Raw genomic sequence first — 25,637 nt, 5'->3', positions numbered from 1 at the left:
AGATGAGGTCCTCGAGCAAACCCCTGACCTGCGGAGTACCTCAGGGCTCCTCCCTGAGCCCTGTACTGTTCAACGTGTACATGGGGCCGCTGGCGGGTGTTGTCGAACCATATGGCATCAAAATCATGTCATATGCCGATGACACCCAGCTTGTGGTCTCACTGGCCACAGAGAACAACGGTCACTCCCCAGCCGACCTGCTAAAATGCCTAGAGGACGTCAGGGATTGGATGACCAACTCCTCCCTAAAACTAAATGGAGAAAAGACGGAGCTTATGCTCCTAGGCCCAACCTCTCCTGTGCCTTTCACTTCCTTATGGCCCAGTACACTAGGCCCGCCCCCCATCCCTAAGGAAAGTGTTAAAAGCCTGGGAGTGTGGTTGGACAACAAACTCTCCTTCTCCACCCAGGCCACCAAACTGTCCGCCACCTGTTTTGGTCTACTTAGGATCCTGAGAAAGGTCCTCCAGCTACTCCCCTTAGAGGCCAAAAGGGTGGCGATACAGGGTCTCATCCAGTCTCGGCTGGACTCAAACAATGCCCTATACGTGGGAGCACCGGAGATGACCCTCCGAAAACTGCAGGTTGTTCAAAACTGTGCAGCACGCACCCTGCTGAGCATCCCACGCACCCAGTCAGCCAGACCTGCCCTAAAAAGCCTTCACTGGCTTCCAGTGAGGCAGAGAGTGGCCTTAAAGGCGCAATGCCTGGCGCACCGCGCCTTCTGGAAAACAGGTCCAGCCATCAACACCGACCTGGTTACCCCCTACCACCCTAGCAGGAACCTACGGTCGATGGAGGCGTTCCTCGCCACTGTCCCCAGAGTGAAGCGAGCCAGATCTGGGGGTAGGCTGTTCTCTTTGAACACCGCCAGGCTCTGGAATGCGCTCCCCATCTCACTCCGATCCAACCCAGACCTCCTCTCCTTTCGGAAAAATCTAAAGACACTGCTGTTTGCTAAATCCGAAGTACCTTAGCCTCCCGTGCTTCCTTGCCTCAACCCAGCGCTTGGACGCCTACGGGCAGCAACCGCGCTTAATAAATATCGTTACAATTACAATTACAATTACAATACAATTACAATTTCAAGGGTGCAGGGGTGTCCAAAGGACACCCTGTTGCTCCCCTGAAATAAGCATAGGTGCACATGTGGTGCACATACATGCCCTAAGGGCATGTATGTGCTTCACATGGCACTTTGAAAAATGCAAAAATGGGCATTTTTCATGAATTTCGCAAATTACCACCAACTTAAAGTTGCTGGTAATTTGCGATTCCTTAGGGACAATTTGCTATTTTTTTTAGCTTCATACATTGCATTTAAGGAATCGCAAAATTTGTGATTCCTTAAATGCAATTGCAAAAAAAGGAATCGCAAATTTTGCAACTCCTTAATTTGCACCGGATTTTCCTTCATACATCCCATTTAGCAAATTCGCAGTCGCAAAGGCCGTAATTCTGCGAATTTTGGCCTTTGCGAATGCGAATTTGTATGATACATATGGCCCATAGTCAGATGGTCAGGTGCAAATTTAAATTGTACAATAGAGATATGAGAGGGGGGCAGAAAGTGGAGGGAAGGGGAGTGTGACAGAGTGGTGGACAATGCAGGAAAGGAGAGCGACAATGCAGACTGGGAAGGGAGTAAGGGAAGCAGAGAAGAAAGAAAATGAACCTAATAAAGGAACATGCAATCAAATAGAGACATTTAGGACCCCGAGGACAACGGAGAGGTGATGCGGGAGGTTGCGAAAGAAAAAGTGAAATGGTAAGGGAAAGAGAGAGAGAGAGACAGAAAGAGACCGAGAAAAACATTCCCTGGCATGGTAAGGCAGATAAACTCTGAGAATGAACAGAAGAAAAAGAGACGTGGTAATATGGAAGAAAAATGAATGGGAGGAGGGCAGAACTCTTAGAGAGATAGTGTGGGGAGACGGGCATGACAGTGTGAAAAAACGGATGCGTGGACGTGAAAAATAGAAACGAAGAAATTGACATTCAGTGGAATAGAGCCCAGAAGAAGTGCAGAGTGAGCAAGAATAAAGCACAGCCACAATAGTGAGAAATGTAGTTAACACTTTGTGGAGGGTGCAAGAACAGAAGGGAATGATAGCAGGGCTAAGTGGGAGAGAGAGGCATGGAGATGAAGACAGACGAGCAGGCACAAACCGGTACTGAGGCCGGGACACGTCAGGTGAGTAACCGCCACTTAGCAGAATAGATTCAAGATGAAGAGACAAGGAAATCAGCTTAGTCCACCTCAATTGAAACTGACAGTGTCCATGTACAATTACAGGCACTCACCTCCAGGCAAGCAATGAGAAGTGGATGTCCAGGGGGTGAGGCGACAATCAAATTTACCAAGCACCAAATGTGATTAGCCAATGCAATTGACCCACGCGGCATAGCTGGGCTGCCACATAAATGGCGGAGGCCAGCAGTTCGGCACACTCTGCTCCTACTCACTCCGCAGCATGCAGGCCGCCGCCAAACAGCTCTGCACCTGGCCAGACCTCAAGCTGCGCGAGGCGGTGTCCCTCTACTTCACCATGGTGGCAGTCTTCTTGGTCATCCTAGTGGCTGCTCTTCAGGGCACCTCCCCAAAGGAAAGCCCCTTCCCCTACACAGTGCCCCTAGACCCCCAGGGCCAGCTGCAGCTCTCCTGGAACGTCAGCTACCCAGAGGAGGCGGTGTACTTCCAGATCCTGGCAAGGGACCTGCGCTTTGGGCTACTCTTTGGCATGTCCGACCGGGGGGACTTTGAGGACGCAGACTTGGTGGTGCTTTGGAGTGATGGCTCCAACTCATACTTTGGGGTAAGAACTGCCATTTGTATTTCTGGCTTTCGAAGAGAAGATGCTTATCTGTACTATCATCACTTAGGTGATCAGTGTACCTATTACGGATGTATGACGTTACAACGCAGGCTATTACAACGCCTGCCTTTACAACGTGGTTTTTACATCGCAAACCTTTACAACACATAGCGCTTAGAGGTGCTGGATAGTGGTAAGTATAATTTTCTATTCCAACTCCAGTCCCCGTGGACACTAGGGAAGGTGTTGGATAGAAAATTAAACTTATTCCCTATCCTAGAGCGCCCCCCAGCGCAATGCGTTTTAATGGTTTGCGTTGTAATGACCGCATTGTAATGGTAGTGCGTTGTAATAGTTTTGTTGTAACGGTTGTTCAACACCTATTACCAGAGGTTCAAGTCTGACTTTCACAATGCAAGTCATCTTTGAGGTAGGTATCTCCCTGGTCCCCCATATATTAGTTCCCATGTGAAGCATGCTGCAAGGGTGCCAATTAACAATGATACTGTACAGTTGAAAGGAGCTTGGCTCATAAAGTGACCTGGCAATCACCTCACCTTTCCTCCCTAAATATTCCAGTATGACCAACCAGGACATGGCATCTCGCATTCCACCTCCATTGCCTCAGTCCAGGCTTCGCTGTATGCACTCGCCATCAGGACATCCCAACTCACGACACTGTGTTCCTCATTCTGGCTGCTGAGAGGGTGAGCTCCTTGATTCATCAGTACTTCTTCCTTGAAAGTCCCACCCATGTCATGTTCCCATCATTATGACCCCTTTACTGAACTCCATCACTTTTTATAATGTAGGATTTCATTTGTTTTAACACATGCATGACAAGTCTGCTTAATGTCCTTTTCAACAGCATTCTTCACTTCTCTCGCTAAGGAATTTGTTCGTTTGCAGTTTTTTGGTTTCAGATCAGAAGGGTTTATGCATTCGAGGGTGTATTTAGGTTTATTTTTGCTGAGAATATGATACAGAAATTAAGTGCATAAGGTACAGGAAAGATACAGGTTACTCAATGGTGAAGGATAAAAGGAAACCAATATGTGGCAGAGAGAGTGTTGAGTGAGGCAGTCCTAGGTGACTGCAGACTGGTACAAAGTAAGATGCTACAAGACCAATACAGCAACGTTGTGAGCAAGACAGGGGTTCTCACAACCTCATTGCAGCCGGCCTATTATCTTGCAAAAGATTTATGGGGGATCCCGTGGGCTCCAGAAACTCACACACATCTTGGAATCCTGATTCAGGACCAAACTGCTATTCACACCCAAATTCGGACTAATGACCTGATTGTAGACATTGCTAGATGAACGCAGCAGGGCTGCTAGCGAGACATTGCGAGGCAAGTCTAGCAGAGTAGTGAGCGAGACGTTACTAGTCGATTACTGTAGTTACATCCATCCGTAAACATGATACTTAAGAAGCGTCCATGATGTTGTTTCTTTGCAAGAGACATCACCTGTGTGCTTGAGGGCTACTGCCATGGTACCCAGGCAGAAGGCCTCTCTCAGGCTGAGGGGTGGGGGTGACCTGCCTGCAGGTACCATTCCAGAATCTTGAGATGGTGGAGCTGGGTGTGGGGTGCTGAGGTTGTGTGCAGTTTAAGGGCTGCAGACATGTAACTAGGCAGGGATTGCAAAGAGCCGAAATAAGATTTTTTTTTAAAGTTACTAAAGCCCCCATAGTAAAACCTGTGCTTGCAGTACATTTCAGAAATCCTCCCTTCTTTGAGGTGCATTACACTTAGCATTATCTCACTGATAAAAGAAAAATGCAAATTTGAGTCCAATTGATTAGAAATACATTATCTCATTAGAGCAATCTACTTTCTCGCTTTACTGACTAAATCCCAAATTAAAGTGACTAATTCCCTTGGCAGATTTCGGCTCCAATAATGATTTAATTCGTTTTTTCTCTAGAACGAGTATTATCCCAAAAGAAGGCTGTACGATTGATTCTCCTCAAGTGCAATTCGTCCCGACAATAGTTCGACGCTGGCAAATTCTCTAATGCCCTGATTAATCTGTAAATACTTCAGTCACTCTGCCGATGTATTAAGTATCTCTTTCTTTGTGAAAGTAATGAATTCACCTATTTGTTAGCAATTCTTCAATTAACCAATGCTGTTCATTTCTAGATGTAGCAGTCACGTCTATGGCACGTGATCTATAGCCTGATAGAATGGGAGTGCCTGGGAGTGAATTAGCAGGATGGCTCAGCGAGCTGAATACTCATAGTATACTATATATGTCGGGGTGTAAAGGTTGTGAGTTCGAAACTGGTGGAGTTTGACTCAGCATAGCGTCCTACTGAGGTTAGTCAATGGTGTACAGTTAAAACAAATATCACCTCATTGTCAGAGTGCTTAGAAGCTCCAGCGGTGCTATAAAACAAGGGGCCATATTATCAAGAACAGGCGATAAAATTCCCGTAGCAGCCCAGGTTCTGGTGTTAACAAATTCACAAGGGTATATTATCATGCCCATTATCGCCATTTTAGCGGCAGTTTCCTGGCGATAATGTTATCGCCTGTTCTTGATAATATGCCCCTAAGTGCTTTTTATGCAAAGGCCAACGTGCTGTGGTACAGAAACAACTCCTTGCATGTGTTGTAGCTGGCAGGATAACTCAGCGAGTTCAGCGCTCGCTTCTGTGCGAAGGTGCATGTTTGAACTCCGGCGTGGCTCTGCCAGCCATGAATCATTTAAGCATCAATACACTGGGAACAATTCAAGCAAGACACAATAACACCTGTAATTCATAGCGCTCCGAAGTGACACATCTGTGGTAGCAAGTGCTGCATGGAGGTAGGTTTATCCTTGTATTTATCAAATCCAAGAATGGAAGTCGCTCTTTCTGATACAATGTACCCCTTCGTAGTAGATTACCGATCCAGTGATGCACACTGATCACGACGGACAGCGGTGATCCATTTCTGAACCCAATGAATGCGCAGAAAGTACATTGATAGCTCCCTCTTTGTCAATGCCTCATTGATGTGATAACCTGACCAAGTCTCAACTGCAGTAAACAATTCCCCACACAGTGACCACCGACCTCTCCCAATGAACACCTTAAAAAAGCACCCAAACTCTTGGTACCATGATCAATGTAATAAATAACCCTGTGTTCACGTGGATTTTTTTTCCAGTTTTCATACAGTGATTACTCCCCTCACATTTACCGACCCAAAGATTTATATGAAGTAGGTGACATTCTCACTAACACACAACGCATCTTATTACATGGTGGGCAGTACTACAGTAGTGTCATAGTCTACTAACACAGTAGGCCCGGTAATTGGTGTGATATTTATTGCACCTGAAAAAATCAGGGTCCGCTAAGTCAGAATGTACTGTGTGATGAACTGACCTGCCAATATTTATTACAAAACTCATACTTGCGATATGTGTAGTCACAATAGTGACTTCACGCTTGGCAAATTAAGCAGGCTGCTCGTACTGAGGGCCAATGTGTATTCCATAGACACAGTGATGATTCTACATCACAAAAATGGCACGTCCGCGCCCATCTCTGCCACCACCATCTGCATGCCAATTCTCCCCACCACAATACAATTGCCCCCACCACATGACAATTCTCCCCACCGCATGACAATTCTCCCACCGCATGACAATTCTCCCCACCACATGACAATTCTCCCCACCGCATGACAATTCTCCCCACCGCATGACAATTCTCCCCACCGCATGACATTTCTCCCCCACCGCATGACAATTCTCCCCACCACATGACAATTCTCCGCCACCGCATGACAATTCTCCCCCACCACATGACAATTCTCCCCCACCGCATGACAATTCTCCCCACCGCATGACAATTCTCCCCACCGGATGACAATTCTCTCCCACTGCATGACAATTCTCCCCACCGCATGACAATTACCCCATCACATTACATTTCTCCCCCACCGCATGACAATTCTCCCCCACGCATGACAATTCTCCCCACCGCATGACAATTACCCCCATTTTTTTGTTTGAATATCTTTTATTGGTTTTCGTTGTTTATGCACAGTACACATAATAATGCGAGACAAAACAGAAAAAAGAACTCAACATAGCATCCCGTAGTGGTACAGAGTTATTCAGAAGAAAATAACAAGTTGTCAAATGATATTATTCATATATCGCATCACATAAATCAGAAATGTTCACAGGGGCGCTTTGTTTGCAAAATAAATCACATATCGGAGAAGTGACGGGCTTGGTTTCAGAAAAGAAGGGTGTTCAAGGAACTAGTGAACCGTAACAAGGCGTAACGTGATCAATTAAGGAGGTTCATATAATAGAAGTGATTATAGAGAGTGCGCAGCTTCATGATCATAATCACTGTACATCGGGGTGTGGTGGGTGTGTTGCAAAGGGGTATGATTCCTTGTCTGTGTGTCTCTATCTGCCCATCTATCTGCCCATCTCTGCAAACAGGTATAGAACGTAGCATCCGAGACTGCGCTGCTATTAAAAGCGTGCAGATACGGGGCAGCACGTGTACAGTTCGATATTCTAAACAGCTTAACAATAGTATGAAACTGAAAGAACATTAAGATACTAAATAATAACAGCAAAAGAAAGAACAAATATAATAATGAAGCAAAGAGAACATCTGTGTGCTGTCGCTCCTGTGTGTCTTCGGTTCCAGGGATGACAATTACCCCCATCACATTACAATTCTCCTGCACCGCATGACAAGTCTCCCCCACCGCATGGAGAAACATTGAAGGAACTGGTGCCTAGCTGGGGGATCCCTCTGGTAGTACTGAAATCCAATCACAAGCGGGCATCAGCCGCCGCTTTCTGCCCCAGCCCTACAATCTGGTGTGTGGCCAAGAAGGCTGGTGTGTGAATCGGCGTGGAAGGGGAAACATCCTTTACAACGCAACTTTTACCACGCAGTGCTTTTACATCGCAACTTTTACAATGCAAACCATTACAACGCATTGCTTTGGGGGGCGCTCTAGGATAGGGAATAGATTTAATTAACTATCCAACACCTTCCCTAGTGTCCACGGGGACTGGAGTTGGAATAGTAAATTAAACTATTCACTATCCAGCACCCCAAAGCGCTATGCGTTGTACTGGTATGCGTTGTAAAAAACGCGTTGTAAAAGCATGCGTGGTAAAAGCATGCGTTGTAACGTCATACATCCGCGTGGAAGGCGCCAGCCACATGAATCAGCACAGCCAGGAGCAGTAGTGGCGTGTGCAGCCTACACCTTGGATAGAGGAGAGGTAGGAGGTGGACCCACACACAACACACAACCGGGTAACAGAGACGGCGGCTGGCAGGGGGAGTTTGGTGAAAGAAAGGGCCCAACTTGTACATTTCAACAGACTCCACCAGACTGCTGTGGTGGCAAGTGGAGCCGGACATGATACCTTACCCCAGATGCACAGGAATTAGGCAATAGAGGGACTAATAATGCGGCACGGTTAACTCAATTACTTGGCAACAAAAACAATTTATGCAGTTTCAAAGGAAGATTAACAGCCTGATTCATCATTCTCCCGTTTTGCGAGCCCCTAATAGCGATTCATAACGAATCGCTATTAAGGACTTGCAAAACGGGATTCATGTAGAAATTGCATAAAGAAATGCGATTCCTACACATTCCTTATTTGCGATTAGCAAATTGCTAATCGCAAATAAGGAATAACTCCCCATTCATTCCTATGGGCCAAAAGGCCCATAGGAATGAATGGGGAGTATTCCTTATTTGCGATTAGCAATTTGCTAATCGCAAATTAGATAGCGATTTAAAGGGTGCCAGGGGTGTCCAACGGACACCCTGTAGCACCCCTTAAATGCAAATTGAAACAGGTGTTGCGCACACACATGTCCAAAGGACATGTGTGTGTGCAACATGCAACTTAGAAAAATGCTTTTAAAAGCATTTTTCTGAGTTTTCGCTATTTACCACGAGGTTTGACCTCGCGATAAATAGCAGGCCGAAATAGCGAATTCGCAATTTTTAAATGGATGATGAATTGCATTTAAGGAATCTCAAATAGAGATTCCTTAAATGTAATTCCTCGCAAAATAGCGAAATCGCTATTACCGATTTTTGCATTTGGGATGATGAATCCCAAATGCAAAAATAGCGCTTGCAAAGGGCCAGTTTCTCAGAATCTGGCCCTTTGCGAGCCGATTTCGGCTTGATGAATCAGGCTGTAAGTGGCTTATCCAGTTAAATACAAAATCTGGAATTATCTAGCTTGTTTGGCATTTTAACACACATTCCTCATCAAGACATGTGGACATGCGAGAAAACACATAGCATTCCAAACATCCCATTGAAAATGCTATTCACCTACAATTAATGATTTTGTCATGCACTGAAGCAGAGGAACACCATTAAACTACTTTCTTCGCTCACACATTAAAATAGTTTTTTTTAAAGCATATAATATATTGATTTTGGCAGAAAGGAAGCTTGCCTTCCTACGCTGGATTTTCAAATCTATTTTTACTCTGCTCCACATGAAGGAACTCTTGAAGAATCACTTCCTAACAAGTAGCAACCCCCGCAGAACATAACGAATTATCGATGGAGAGCAATCAGTAACAGAGCTGCTTTCTACTTGAGGGAGTTCTAAGAAATTTGATAGACAAAGGCCCTGATTACAAGTGTAGGCGCTATTCATCACACATGATAAATAAGGATACAACGGGGTACATTATCAATTGGGTGAGATAAACAGCACCTATTACGAGTTTAGAGGCATGCCATTCAGAATTTTGGTTTTTAGTGCATCAAAATCTGCATGATAGGAAAAAGAACATAGGGGCATATTATAAAGACAGGCGATAAAATGATCGCCGTAACGCCGATAATGGGCTTCATAATATGCTCTATGGAATTCCAATAGAAGCCCAGGTTAGATGTGAAGGACATCTAACATGGGCTTCAATTGGAATTCCATAAAGCATATTATCAAGCCCATTATCGCCGTTTTAGCCGCAGTTTTCTCCCGCTAAAACGGCGATAATTTTATCGCCTGTCTTGATAATCTGCCCCGTACTTTTTTCACCTCTTAAATTTCGGCAGGTTTGATTTAACTAATGGAATGACCTTTGAAGTATTTAACGCATCTGATATTTATTGAGTGCGTTAAATAAAAAAACAACTTGTAATTCTGACCCATGCATAAACAAGGGTGTGCGAAAGGATACGAATGAACTAACCTCTTCGTAAAGAGGCCCCTCTGAGCCATATTACCAATTACACTTCAATTCCAAAGCAGCCAGTAACAGGAGTTACAAACTCCTTTGGAATTACAAAGTCTGTAGATTTATCACAGATACGCTACAGTGCTTATTCACATCCCCAGAGCTGGTGAAATACCGGGGTTGAAGACAATGTGGTGTAGAAATAAGTATTGTCTAGGGAAATCCGATGTGGAATTAACAATTTTCCATTATAGTTCAATTTTCTAAGGGAACCCTCGAGATCCCATAAATAATCCCAGAGTTACTGGTACTCTGGGTATCAAAAACTCTGAAGGTGGTGAGAAGTCAGATCTAATGAGGCCCAAAGTGATCAGAGCTGGAGTTTTGTTCAACAACACTTGGCACCTGAGGTGGACAGTTTCATGTGATGGACAGCTATTTATCTACTATTTGGTGTTGTCCATGCCCCCGCAATCCACATCCCGGGAGTATCTGCCCCAATGGATCAGCTTTGTAGGGGCAAGGAGGTCACTGGGAGCCCATACTAAACATTGTCCCATCTCCCTGATGCGTATTTCTTGATCCCATGCATTAAAAAATGCAAATACCACATGGCCTGTCAACCAAAGCCCTCACCATACAATAAACCAAAATGAAATAAATGTTCCCCATTCCCATCAGCATTCTCCCTTTCTTCCACCATTGACTATACAAATATACCCACTATCATGCCATCCTCCACCAACACCTTGATTTTAATATACTCTCTGTGTTCATTTCAGTATAAATAATACCTAACATATCTGCCACCGCCCAGGGAACTCTCGAGACACTTTAGACACCTCCCACCCTACTTGATGTCCTCTCTGCTCTCAAGAAGGGAGGAGAGAGGCGAGGTGTGCTGGCAGCCTTTCTGCTTAGTCCATGACTGACTAGGGAAAAGACTGTTGCTGGTACAGGAGGGTGACTTACATTTCCCCTCTTCCTTGGGCCTACAGATAACCATGAGAGGTTAGGGGGTGGACTCCTATCTTTCATTCCAATGCCTGTTTAGTTTTTTGAGGACCTAAGGGTGACCGCAGATGTTCAGTAGCTTTGGAATCCACTTTGGCGTTTGGCAGTCATCATCATCATCATCAATATTTATTGTTTGATTAGTAAAAATCTTTACAATATTCGAGTGGATAAAAACAGAAAAGAAGAAAAGAGAAATTAAGATGAAAATAAAATTACATGTATTCTTAACAATAAAAGAAAAAAATTTCTGACCCAGAAAAGGCCTCTCTGGACAAGTATCTTTCATTAAAACACAGTATGTGTGTCCAGGGCGAGATTTTCGCGAAATGGCATTTCTAACACCACGTTCTTCTTTTCCTGGCCAGTGTTTGCACTAGGTGGTAGGTGCCTTTGTCTGTTCAGTTTCCTGTAGCAGTTTTGTTACCTTGGTCATAAATTTTACTCCCCGGCATGACAGAATCGATGAGGCACCTCCTAGCCAGCTTATCACCACTTGTCTGCAAGTGCGGATCTTTAGTGTGATAAAAATTACACGTAGATGCCTTCTTCTTAGAGCCAGTAGGGCCGGACACGTACATAACAAGTGTGTCAATGTTTCCTTCTGATATCCGCATAATCTGCAGTTCAAACTTTCAGTTTGTTGTTTCCAAGAGGGCAATACATCTTTTGATGGGTGCATGCCCATTCGGTACTCTAAAAAAGGTTTTTTTAGATGTTGACTGTAGTGCGAAGCTATATATCCTTGCGGTTTTTGGTTGATGTAGGAGTTGACTACTGTCCAAGGGTGTCGTCGTTTAGTTAAAGTTGTTTTATCTCTTAGCAAGGAAGCCTTTTTTGCTTGTCCATTTACTACTTTACAGAAGTGTACGTGGTCGATTTTTTTTTTCCATACTTTGTGCAGAGTTAGTGTGGTCAAACTCGCACTGAGATATTTTCCCCATTGAGTTGTTTTTGGCTGGACTTCCTGGTGGTTTATTTCCTTCCAGCAGATGTTGTCCATTGACTTACTTGGGGCAGAGCGAAGCTTGTGGCACAATTTTACGAACATGGAGATTGACCGAATTTCTTGGTTCTGTAAGCCAAATTCTAAACGAACTTGGGCTGGCGCAGATGAATGTGGTAGATTGAAGACTTCCTTGTATATTTTATTTTGTAAATTGTTTAAAATTGTTGATTCCACTCCTAGCCATGCGGTTAAACCATATGATAAAGTGGGGATAGTTTTTGCAGCCATTACTTTAAGTAAGTGCGTGTAGTTTGGACCGCCCACTGTTTTTTGCAGTTGCCTGTATGCGTAAATTAATGATTGTGCCTTCCCTCTTAGTACCAGAATGTGCCATTTTTTGTGTTGCCCTGCTCTATGGTCATCCCCAGATATTTATATGAAACCTGCTCTTCGAGGACTGAATTATTGATTGACCATCTGAAATTAAGTTTCTTCCCCTCCACAAGCCGGAGTACTTTTGTTTTATCTTTATTCAGTTCCAGGTTTTCTTGTACTAAGTAGGCCGATAACATGTTTACCAAGCTTTGCAAGCCTATTGGGGTTTTGCTTAGTAGAACTATGTCATCGGCGTACTGCATGATTGGTACAGGAACATTGCCGAGTTTTGGGGCATGACTTTCCGTTACTTCTAAATTACGTCCAATATCTGCAAGGTATAGATTAAAAAGACTGGGGGCAAGGACACAGCCTTGTTTTAAACCATCTTGTGTCTCGATTTTCTTTGTAAGGTTGGTCCCGTTCCCTTGTTTAACCTTTGCCCATGTTTCGCTGTACAGGCTGGATATTGCGTTTATTAAATTTTCTGGCATACCCCACTTTCTTAATTTGCTCCAAAGCCTTGACCTGCTTACATGGTCAAAAGCTGATTTTATGTCCACGAAACATCCATATAGTTGTTGCTTCTTTTTTTGGCGTTTTCCATTAGCAGGCCTAGGGTGGTTAGGTTTGTGGATGTCCCCATCCCTGATCTAAAACCACTTTGAAACATAGGTATTATATTGGATGATTTTTCCCAGTCCTGCAGCTCTTCTAGTAGGCACGAAGTATACAGCTTGGCTTCTACATCTATTAAGGAAATCAGACGATAATTCCCTGGATTTTTTCGATCCCCTTTCTTGTGAATTGGATGGATTATGTTTCCTTTCCATGTAGCCGGAAGGTTACCCTTTGTAAAGATGTGATTAAATAAAACTGTTAAATGTTCGGCCCAAAAGTCTTCGTTTGATTTATAAACTGCTGTTGAGAGACCATTTGGACCTGGTGCCCCCTCTGGCTTTAGTCTTTGAATCAGCGTTTTTATTTGGGCACGAGTGGACAAAACTTCTTGATAAATGGCATTTGTCTCTAGGTTTACATTATCATGTGGTCTTGGACTGACGAATATAAGTTTAAAACTCTGTTCTTCGATGTCATTGGATGAACCTTGTTTATATTTATTTAAAAGTGGTTCCTCTTTTAAGTAGAGGTTCTTCACCTGTTTCCCCCATGCCTTGTTGCTGATTCCAGGGTCATGTTTCAGTGTTGCTCCTGAATTTAATTCATTTATAGTAGCCCAAAACTCTCTGGAGGATACTTTTTTACTTGTAATTAGTAGTTTTTCCCATATCCGTTCCTTATGTTGTGCCTTCGCCATCCATATTTTATTCCGATATTTTTTTCTCATACTTCTGATGTCTATGTTGTTTAAATTGTGTCCCTTAGCAGCCGATCTCTGTGGCCTGGCTAGTTTTCTCTTTTCTAATCTTAATTCCGTGTTAAACCATGGTGCTGGCTTAGGTGTTCCGTCTCTAGTCGCCTTCGACTGGACTGAATGTTTTTCTTTTAGTTCCTCCAGTAGATTTTCCCAATTCTTTACGTGATCTCCGTTATCAAGGCTCCCTATTTTAGTCAAAAAGTTGCTAGCTGTAATCATGATTTTTTTTGTTTCAACGCCCCTGCATTTTATTTTCCGAAGATTACATTTTTCTGGGAGTTGCTGTAATGAACATATTGTTTCTGCTCTTGGAACTGTAGTAATCATCCGTGTAATTTGTGGGAAATGATCACTTTCCAAACGCGGAACTATAGAATATTCCACTATAGATTTTGTCATGCTTACACTGACGATTGTGAAATCTATGGTCGATTTAACTTTGCCACTCGTGTAAGTGGGGCACGGCTGAGGGTGTCCATTTTTCCTGCTATTTAGAATTGTTAGACCCATTGAGTTTATGTTGTCCCGTTCTTCTAAGTAGGACCCTTGTGCTGAACTTTTTTTCCTGTTTGGTCTACCCTTGTCAGGGCTGAATAGATTACAATTAAAATCTCCCGAAATGAACATTGAACTAAGTTTATTGGTTTTTTGTAGGGTTATAATTAATTTGAGGAGTGTTCCCAATTTTTCCTTTTTTGCTTTTCATTCTGGATGTATATAAATGTTTAGTAGAAGCAGTTGGTACTGAGGCTTTATTGTAATTTTTGTAGCTTGGGCCCAGTTTAACCCAACGTCCCAATTGTATTTTTGTGAAATGAAAGTTGATAGGCCTCCTCGTGGGTGCCCGTATTTTGATTGCCTCTCTGCAAGTATATGATAGTCCGTGAAGCCAGGGATTCCTAAATGAGGCAAGTTCCAGGTCTCTTGTAGGAGAATTATGTCTTGCTCCTCAAAAAATAGTTGAGTTTCGTGGTCCTGCTCCATGCTACTGAACCCGTGCACGTTCCAAGAACATAATTTATTTGTGTCCGGGTTTATTTCTTCCATGTGCAGGCCTTTTGTTTGTTCTTTGATTGTGTCTATTCTAGGAGCTCTTTTCGCTTAGTGCTGACGGGATCCATGACCAGTCTTGATTGCTACTATGAAGCCGGTATATGACCGACTGACTATTTTGGGTAGTTTTTGTTTGTGTTCTTTTGCCCGGAGATGTTGCTCGGGCTGCTTGTAGGCACAATTTTGCATTGGGCCTTTGCGACTCTACATCCTTGTGATGGTCTAGGTTGATGTAGAGGGGGAGGGGGTATCTCGGTTGTTTATGTTGCTGCAAAGTGATTCCCCATCTCTCAAATGTTGCTCTGTGAGAGTAGATTTTACCTGCTAGCTCTTTTGATTTCCAGGTAGTAACCGAGTTTTCGATGTCTGGTCTAGCTTTATTTTGGTGAAACTCTACTGCTTCCATGTCTTGAGAGACTATTCCATTCAGTTCAGGAATTTCTTTAACTCGTTTTAGAATATTTCCTCTGTTGAGGATATCCTGTCTTCCCTTTGTTACATATTCCGGGATAAAGGTCACAACTGGTTTGATCTCGTTCAGTTCTAGCGTATGGTTTTCTTCTTGGTTCCTTTTAGGGTCTTTTAATCTTTTGGACCCGTTGATAGTATTTGTGTCTTTTGCTTGATCTTCGGTTGGCACAGTGTTCTTTTTTAGTTTCTTCTCGAATCTTGATTCTATATATTCCGTCGATTGCTCGTATTCTTGGGAGCCTCTCTTTGTGGTCACGCTTCTACATGTTCCGTCTGTGGTGATCTTTAGTACCCTCTCATCTGTTCCTAAAAATGCAGTTTTTTGTTTCCTGTTTTGGGATCTTATTTTGTCGCCCGAGGGTCCGTTAGTTGTATTTCGTACGTTCTCTCTTTCTTTTGTTTGAGGAGAGATCAAACTATCCTCTATGTTGCCGGTTGCATCTTCGGTGGTCAGATCGTTTACACGTTTGTATGAGTGCGTATCCACAGAGGTCCTTGTCTGTACTGTTTGTTTTATTGTACAGTTGGATATGTGTGGGCCTACGGTTAGTTGTTTGATCGTCCTTGGCCTGTCGGAAGATGTTGTTTCCGATTTGTGTAGGGATTCCACCGTTATTGACTTCCCAAACGAGAAACTCACCCTTTCTGAAGACCGTTGGACCTGTCTAGTGTTGAGAGATTTCAACGTATCTTTGTTTGATTCCAAGCCCTGACTTACGTTCTTTGTAAAAATTGGAAAGAGGTGTTCTGGGGCTGCGTGATGTTTTTTTTTTTCTTGGGCCGTGCCTTCCTGGCTCTTTTCCTTTGCCGTTTTATTAGATTGTCCTGATGTTCAGGTGGAGGGATTGGCGAGCCGTCGTTTGTTTGTTTCTTTTGGCTTTCCGTTGCCCCTTCTTCGAGCTCTGTGTTTATGTTATTCCAAACCTCTTTCTTGGCTGGGGTTAGTTTTGATCTACGGTTTGGAGCTTTTGGAGTTTTTTTATTCCAGGAACTATCAATATATTCCTGATTTCCCTTTTGGTCGTATGAAGCTTTCACAACTCCCAGAATGTCGTTTAGAATGTCTGGGAGGGACGCCAGTTTTTCAATTATGCTCCCACAGTTGCAGGTATTTTGTTTTACATTGTTTTCAGTTTGAAGTCTGCTTCCTGGGATTAGATGGTCAGTATTTGTAGTTTTTTTTTATCCACGTTTTCCTTTTTAACCAATAGAGTCATTATTGTGTCTGTCTTAGAGCTTATGTTTGATATGTGCTCCGCAATGATGTTTATTAAGTCTATTTGAACCTCCATTTTATCGGATTGGAAGTTTAATGCTCTTATTGCCTGTTCCAATGTGCTAATTATAGTTTTCCCCCAATTTGTGTTGGATTGTAAGCTGCCGCCGTTCCCTGGGTGTACGTCTGGTTGTTCAATTCTACTTGCAGATGAGATTGTAATGGGTTCCAAGTGGGGGTCCTCGTTTACATGGCTACCGCAGCTGCTAGTGTCGTCAATCAGAATTCTGCGACTGCTGCGTTTGGCAGTCTATTTTTCGCCAGGCTAATATCAGGCAAATACTGCGTTTAACTGCCAGTTCTCATGTGAATGGCTCTATTTTAGAGCTATAAAAATAGAACTTTGCATTACACTTTTATTATGCCAGTGTCTTAGTAACAGGCACTTTTAGATTAAATATACCAAACTCTAAAAAAAAAAATGTAAAACTAACATATTAGTAACAGTTGTGGGGAAAATGACTGCATTATGTGTTGTTCCAAAATACCGGTGCTACACTCCCTGGTACACCTGTTCCAACGAAAAGCAAAATCACAAATAGAAAAAGAAGAGTGGCAGGAGCACTCAGTAAACAATAATAAAAAAAACTTGAAGTTGTCTAAGCAGAAAACACAGTATCATTTGTCAGTCAGTTAGACCTCCAAATTAAACAACTCCTTGTATCTGATAAGGGACTTGTATCTTTTATTTCCATTTTGACAAGTTCAAATAAGACATGGACACAGCCAACGCGTTTTGTCCCAAACCACTGGGACTTCTTCAGGGCTGACAAATATATATATATATGTATATATATATATATATATATGAAGAAAGCAGTCCCAATTCCATCAAGTAACGGCGGAATATAGTAGGTCTGGACCTCAGAAATCTCACACAATGCAGCGAAATATAGCCAGCAAAATAATCACTACTCGAAATGAGTCAGCAGGAAGACGGTTTATTCCATAGAAGATGACCGTTTCGCTCCACAGGGGAGCTTGTTCACATCATATATATATATATATATATATATATCTATATATATAAACAAACGCTAAAATGTAATTCCATACAGGCATGCAAACAATATAAACAATTATGCTTTAAAAAATATACTGGTTAAAAAAAGGATAGGGCATTGTATTCCAAAAAGACATTCATAAATCACCTTTAAACTCAGGACATGGAACAAAAAATGAGGCTCAGTCCTAATTTGAAAATAGAAACACATGACATATCTAAAGGCAAAATATACTGTCTAATTATTGCATGGTTTATGATAGTTCAATTAGGCTCTTTTTATTGCAGTGACAGTCAATATGTATCCTATTGATCATAGCTATTCTCCCTATAGAACTTGCTGCAAATTCTGTATTTATGACATTATTTACTGTTTCAGAACACATGACCTAGACATTTTATCCCTCTATTTGACTCCATTAAACTTATTATGTCCACATTATATTTTTCCTTTTGTGAAATACACATAATTATTACAAAATCATGTGGAATACACTTTACTGGCATTTCAATCATTTTCATCTTTGAGGATATGCTTGGCACGAAAAAGTGATACCAGCAAAAGACTGTTTCGAGGATAAAATGTCTTGTTCAATGTGAAAATGTCTCTTCAGGCAGCTGTCCAGCTGTTCAATGCTGTTGATTAATAACCATGCACCATCAATGTCTTGAAGGAGAGTTCCAAGAGCATTAAGATGTTAAACACAGCGTTGGTCCAGTAGGAAGCTGTCCACCTGCAGACAATTCTGCACCATACGTTATTCACAATCTCAACATCCTGTGAGGAGTTGTTCAATTTGTAGGGGACGTTTACCCATATATAGGCACAATGCCAGTCAAAGAAGGGAATTTTCAGGTGTCTAAATTATGATCAACCATACACTAGACCTCATTCCATTTTGGGAGCTGTACAGATATTAATTACAGCCTCAGATGCTGCATTAGTGCTTAATACAGCTCTATAGTCAAGGCTACTGGAATTATGCAATTCCAAGGCTAGGGACCTTTCTTCATAATTATGGATGTGCACACTAAACCCAATATCCATTATCACCTGCATAATGTTCTGATTTTAACAAGCAATTTTATCTCTAGCACAAACTGATCAAAAGTTACAAAAACTGTCCTCAAGTGTTTTCCAGGCAATCAAAAGTCCACTGTAAAAATTAAGTGGTCATCTTTCAGTTGCTGAGTACTGTAATTTAGCAGTTAAACTGGTACTAATGACAGGACACATTTGCCCAAACAGTGTTAACTTGTGTAAAAATGATTAAATAATACTGTCGAAAAAGGCTTACTTTGCATTTTGCTGCTGACTCATTTAGGCACCCCTATTGCATAATTTGGTCCTCCATGCCGCATAATACCAGTGGTTCTGCCTGTTGGTTGTTGGGAGCTGACCAAGAATTGAAAGATCTTCACTGCAGCCTCATTCCCTTCAGGGCACTGTCCAGGTGCTGAAAGATTCTGTTTGGAGCTCACGTTGCGTGGAGCTGTCCTCGTACTGAAAGCTCCTCAGTGCAGCCTCGTTCCCTTCAGGGAGCTGTCCATGTGCTGAAAGAGTCTGTTTGGAGCTCTCTAGCGTGGAGCTGTGCGCGTACTGAAAGCTCCTCAATGCAACCCCATTCCCTGCAGCAGAAGTGTCTGAAAGATCCTGGCTGCGGCTTCAGTCACTGCATTAGAGCTCATTGCTGCTCCCCAGCCAGCAGGGAGCTGTGTGAGTACTGGAAGCTCCCGGCTGCAGCCACGTGCCCTGCAGGGAGCTATCCAAGCCCTGAAAGACCTTCGACCCCTCGTCCATCCGTTTGCAAAGGTGCAGCAGCGTTCCTGTGATTCCTGTGTCATCAGCGGGAAACAGCCGTTACATCGCAACTTTTACAACGCACTTCTATTGCAACGCAACTTTTACAACGCTGGATCCATTACATCGCATGCCTTTACAACGCATGACATTACATAGCAGATGCTATTACAATGCGTGCCATTACAACGTAAGTATAGGTAAGTATATAATTTTATTTTATATTTTATTTAACATTATTTAATTAATTTAATTAATATTAAAAATAAATAAATATATTAATTTATGTTTTTTATAATGGGTTTGGGTTTTGGGGTACAGGGGTATTTTTAGGTTTCAGGGTTGGGTTTGGGTTTTGGGGGTACAGGGGTATTTTTAGGTTTCAGGGCTGGGTTTAGGTTTTGGGGTACAGGGGTATTTTTAGGTTTCAGGGCTGGGTTTGGGTTTTGGGGTACAGGGGTATTTTTAGGTTTCAGGGTTGGGTTTGGGTTTTGGGGTACAGGGGTATTTTTAGGTTTCAGGGTTGGGTTTGGGTTTTGGGGTACAGGGGTATTTTTAGGGTTCAAGGCTGGGTTTGGGTTTTGGGGTACAGGTTGTTTTTTAGGGTTTAGTTTTAAAATACAATCTTTTATTTTAATTAAAAAAATTAATTTTAATAATTTTATTATTTAATAAAAATAGTTCTTTATTATTAAAAGTTCTTTTAAAAATAAACTTAAAGTAATATATGTACTAAATAATTATTTAAAATGTTTTTAATTTATTTATTAAATTAAATTTAAATTACTTACATTTAAAAAAAAATATATATACTTACCTATACTTACATTGTAATGGCATGCGTTGTAATAGCATCTGCTATGTAATGTCATGCGTTGTAAAGGCATACGATGTAATGGATCCTGCGTTGTAAAAAATGCGTTGTAACGGAATGCGTTGTAATATCTCGCGTTGTAACATCATACATCCGTCATCAGCATCCCTGGGTTGTTATAAGGGCAAGTGCTAAGATTAACCATTTTCGCAAATTATTTCACATTTTAAGCCGTTGCTCCTAACTTCTATTGTTGTAAAAAGGAGACAGTGTTTTGTCAAACTTTCAGTTAGAAACGACTTCTTAAAATGAGCACTGGCCAATGAAAAACTGTTATAACAGCATCTGCGCTCATCACAATAGATTGGTTCCAGTGGTATAATCAAAATGATATGAATTAGATATATAGCTCAATGGCAATAAACATTAATTGGACATTAATAAGGAATTGAACCTTTAAATAAAGTGTCTACGATTGTGTAGAATCACTTTTAATCATCAAATTATTCTTCTTTGGTCTTTTTCCTTTTCATATATCCATTTAGAAACCACCGTGCCTTGAGAGAACTTATGTTTTGTGTATTGTTAGTTTGGTTTTATTGATACACTTGGGACACACTGCACTTTTGTGTACTGTTTATGTTTTTGTTTATGTATGTACTGTACTGTATGACATATTTCAATCAAAATTTATACTATGAAGTAAAAAACACGAGAGAAATATACACAATTGTACGTACATTTCTTTCTGCCATCCTTCTCAATCCTCAGTATTAATGTTTATTGCCATTGAGCTATATATCTAATTCATATCATTTTGATTATACCACTGGAACCATTGTTTTTGATATAATTGTTGGCCCTGGTTCCTTTGTGAGTAGGGTTTCCCTTGTTTTCGTTGAAGACTCATCACAATAGAGGCACGTGTGCAACTTGATGATTATGCGCATAGGCGACGCAAACATTGCTGAACCTGTGCAAAAAGAGGGGCACAAGTCATGTATTCTTTGCAGAGACTGTAACAATGCCCATCGTCGTTGCCACGCTATAGACTGCAGGGAGCTGTCCGAGTGCTGAAACACCCGCACTACAAACTCAGTCCTTGCACCAAGGTGTCCATGTGCTGCAAGATTCTCGGGGCAGCTTTGTTGCCTGCAAGGCGCTTTATAAGACGTTTACGTGTCTAGGACTGGCTGGGGCAGTGACAACATCCTATGACTGACAGACATCCACGCCGACCCTCTGTTAAACAAGAAATCCACACAATCACGCTCCTCCTGAAATGCGCCTACCATCTGGAATTCCCTCCCTAAAGAACTTTGTTGCAACCCCTCCTACTTCAGCTTCAAAAAAGAACTCAAACTACACCTCCTTACCAAATACTGGGGTCCTTAACCCCTTCATCAGGCACTTATCCCATCCCTGCTTCCTACTATTTAGGGTCCATCCTACTGATCGCCTGACTCCCTTTCTCCCTTTCCTTTCACACCGTCCTTTTTTTTTCTACTACCTCTCTCCCACTAATGCCTCTCATAGGCCCTGATTAGACCTACTTGGTATTTCCTTACTCACCCCCATCCACAGCCTCTCCTCATTCTTACATCCTACCCCTCACATTCTCTATCCTTTCCTTTTCACTCTAGCTTAATTTCGCTTGACTTGCTGTAGCCTATTGTAATTTATGTATTTAGATTGTGAAAAAATAGTGTTGTTTTTAATTGTTTTAATTGGTTTTGAATGCTACCTCATTGTTCTTTTGCTTTATTGCAATATCTACTCATTAAACCAATGTAAAGCGCTCTGACACCCTTGGGTCCAGCCAGCGCTATATAAAACCTTTCAAATAAAATAAATTAAATAAATAAGGGTGACTGGCAGAAATCGACCAAACCCTTGAGAATCTCGGAGGATATCCAGGGCCTGGAAGAAACAGAGGACAATAGTCATCTTTCTGGTGACATGCCCTAGGAAGTGCTAGGCCCCCTTTTCTGGTAAAGGTGTCATCGTGGAGATTCCTTTACAAGTATTGCACTTGTGGCAGGTTGCGTCACCACCTCCACAGACACTGAGGGGCCGATTCCAATCCGGTAAAATGCGCTCCGAATCGTCGTACGGAACGTTTTTTCCCTGTACGAATCGTACCCGTAAACGTCCCGTACGTACGACGAAGTACGATCCGTACCAGGAGCCGAACTCCGTACGAGTCGTACAGGACTCCGTACGAATCAAATCTCCGTACGAGTCTCACTCGGAACCCGCTGTACGCGACATCACTACGGTTCGCGGCTGGTTTTTACGACCCAGCAAGTACGATTCGTGTCGGGTACGCACCGTACGACCCTTTTCCTACGGGAGCTGAAAACAGTCGTAAACTCAGAGTTCGCGCCGAAAAAGGTATGGAACGCCCCCCCCCCGGGTACGGCACGTACCCCCCATGATCGCAGGGGTACGCGCCGTACCCCATGTGATCATGCGGGGTACGTGCCGTACACCCAGCGTACATGGGGTACGCACCGTACCCCATGTACGGTGGGTGTACGGCACGTACCCCATGTACGCTGGGTGTACGGCACGTACCCCGCATGATCACAGGGGTACGGCGCGTACCCCTGTGATCATGGGGGGTACGCGCCGTACGGTGTGTAGGTGATCGTGCGCTTTTCCGTACGAATCGACGTGTACCGTACGAATCGCGTCCTGGTCGGCCGATCGGGATCGGAATCGTCCGGTCGTACGGCGTCCGTACGAGTCGTACGGAAACGGCTCCGGATACGATTCGTACGGACGGGGATTTTACCAGATCGGAATCGGCCCCTGAATGTTCCTCCCAGCCATCCTTCACTACCAGGCAATGTTAAAATGAGGAGCAGTGCACCTCCACCCAATTATGACATCACAGGTGTTTAGCGGGCGAGGTAGGAGACAGGAAACATGACTGGTGTTGAGAAAGGAATCTAATTAGTGAAAGTAAGGTGTTTTATTGCGTTACTCGTTCGTCCCTGATATCTGCAAACACTTTCAGGTCACTTGTTCGAATCTGTGAAAGCCCAACTCACCTGTCGAATCTCCCGTATCTTTGAAGTGGTTAATAGTAACACGTGTTATTTACAGAGGATGGGAAGGGCAGAGCAAGGTATATAAAAAAAACCAAGCTATTATTGAACACTTCAGTGCAGCTCTCTTTATTTCGGGGAACTGCCCAACTTACGAGAGACTCTCATGTATTTCGGGGAGCTCTCTAAGGGCTGAGGCCTCTCCATTACACCCTCGGTCACTGCAGGAAGCTGCCTGAGTCCTGAAATACATGCATTTAAAAGGTTAGCAGGCTGCTGCATTTAGTGATGTTTGCATACGCTTTTACCATAAACGACTCCCATCGTCCAAGGGAGACTTTATAATCCTGTGGCAGCTTCTTTTTTTTTTTTTTAAACTCGACCCATGACTCCAACACATGATAACGCAGAATGGGCGGAGTTCGCGGAGTTGCATTTCGCCGAATTCCGCAGAGACTCGGTGGGAATCTGCAGAGTTCCGCTTCGCCTTAATGTTAGTCTGCAAGCTGCAAATGAAAGAATGGGACATTGGAGGAAGGGGCGGGGCTGGGCCGGTGCACCCCAGGCAGGTCCTGCCTGGCTCACCTAGAATTAGGTGATGAATTGGGGAAGGCCCTTATGTTAATAGCTTTTCCAGAGCACCTGGGACTTGTTACATTTTACTTGCCGCGCGATACCCACCACTGGTTGACATCATTATTATTGGCAAATGAGAGGTGCTTTTAGGGGCCGCCTGGGCATTCTATCACTGTGCTCCATGGCGGCTGGGAGGGGTATTTATTTATTTATTTATTTAATGCGATTTTATATAACGCGAACTTTACCCGAAGGTGTCAGAGCGCTTTACATGAGAACCAGTTGCAAAACATAAGGACGAAGGATTACATGCGTTACATAAAAGATACATACAGAAAAAATTGCAAATGTACAAGATGTAAAGCCATACAAAGAAGAGACTGGTGATTAGAGTTCTCTAAATACATAGGGAAGGGGTACGAATGGGTATACTCTAAGAGTCACATAGGAATGGTAGAGAGCACAACGGTCTACTGCATATACTAGTGATTAGAGTTATCTCTATATACATAGTTACTGCTTGCAACACAGGCTGCTTCTTCCCTTTATTAAAACCGGGCAGTTTATGTGTGTTGATCAGTGAGCACAGATGGTAAACTGTCGTTCTCCCAGCTGTGACTGGCGCCTTCTGGGTAATTCAGGATGCTTGAGTACTTCTTGGAGAAATTATTAGTACTTTCCCCGGGATCGGAGCAGAGACTTACCTCCAGCAGGGTGACTCCCAATACACAATGGGGAGTGGTTAAAGTACAACAAAGTGGGGAGCACAAGGGAACATTTGTTTAATTTATAAGTAATCTCATCCCATCTTTTTTGATGCTACTAATTGGTTTCATCATATTTTTTGAACTTTTCAATTTATTTGGAAACTTTGCCTTCAAGGGTTTATGGATAGCCCACATGTTAATATTTTAAGCTATCTTTTCAGTATTTGAGGTAATTTGCCCCTCTGAAGTTGGGAAAACTGTAGTACTTGATGGTGCCCCAGTGATGGGGAAAAATGCCAATTTAAATGTTTAATAACCATATCTCCCGTCTGTCTGGGCCCCGTTTTATGGCGGTGTTGCTTGCGTGCAACGGGGCGCCTCTTTCCCTGTCTGAAAACCAGGCCTTTTGAGGAATGTGGAGTGCATTTACAGCATGAATGTTTCTAGTTGCTTCCGTGGTTATTTTAATTGATGAGCTTTCTGAATACAAGGGCTGAGTACACTTCCGTTTTAGATGCATTGATGGCAATTTGGATTGAGGCAAGATCTAAGCGCATGCCCAGTAAATGTTTCTTTCTGTTGTGTGTCATAGTGCGCTGTGCAAGGCGGCCCCTGGAAAAGCACTCAACCACTGTGCCTTTCTGGGGGTGGGTGGCGAGGGCAAACTTCTCCACACGGCAGAATCAGAGATTTTAGCTGAATTCTGTAGGCAAAACTCAGAAAACTCTGCTGGCAGAGTGGAGTTGACCACCTTCCCCTATATGTGACTTGCTTTGACTTTGCTTCTCATGCAGCCCCCAGTGGTCCAACGCCCCTTGACTCAATCCCCTTACTGTCACTACAGCTGGACCAATGTGGGACATTGAAAAATATTCTTATGTTTGGGTGCAAACCCCATTAAAACAAGCATTGGCAATGCCAATAGGTCTGGCTTTAAAGAAATGTTGAATGGTAATTTGAAGCTTTACAAGTAAATAGGGGAATAGATATTCATACATATTTATGTGGAAGCAGAGAACTGTAAAATAATATTAAAGTAGGTAAAAAGGTCAGATGACAGTTGTACTGTGAAGCCAGACCTAAAAATACATGTAGGTTAATGACTGCCCTACTCCCATCTGTGCTCCTGCAAGAGAGAAACAACATAA

At 42.9% G+C, this 25,637-nt stretch overlaps 1 protein-coding gene across 1 annotated transcript in view; it reads left to right on the top strand.

Annotated features, from left to right (window-relative positions):
• Nucleotides 1-2,474: 2,474 nt before the first annotated feature.
• The window catches only part of DBH (dopamine beta-hydroxylase), a 447,392-nt gene continuing 424,229 nt past the window's right edge, over nucleotides 2,475-25,637 (top strand). Inside the window, exon 1 of the mRNA XM_078640352.1 lies at nucleotides 2,475-2,816. Coding sequence (XP_078496478.1) covers nucleotides 2,475-2,816 — 342 coding nt within the window. The remainder of the gene's footprint in view (nucleotides 2,817-25,637) is intronic.

This window comes from Lissotriton helveticus, chromosome 5_1 (assembly GCF_964261635.1).
Source record: "Lissotriton helveticus chromosome 5_1, aLisHel1.1, whole genome shotgun sequence".
NCBI classification, from domain to species: domain Eukaryota; kingdom Metazoa; phylum Chordata; class Amphibia; order Caudata; family Salamandridae; genus Lissotriton; species Lissotriton helveticus.
Note: the sequence above shows the minus strand (reverse complement) of the source record. Positions and strands in the feature narration are given on the sequence as shown.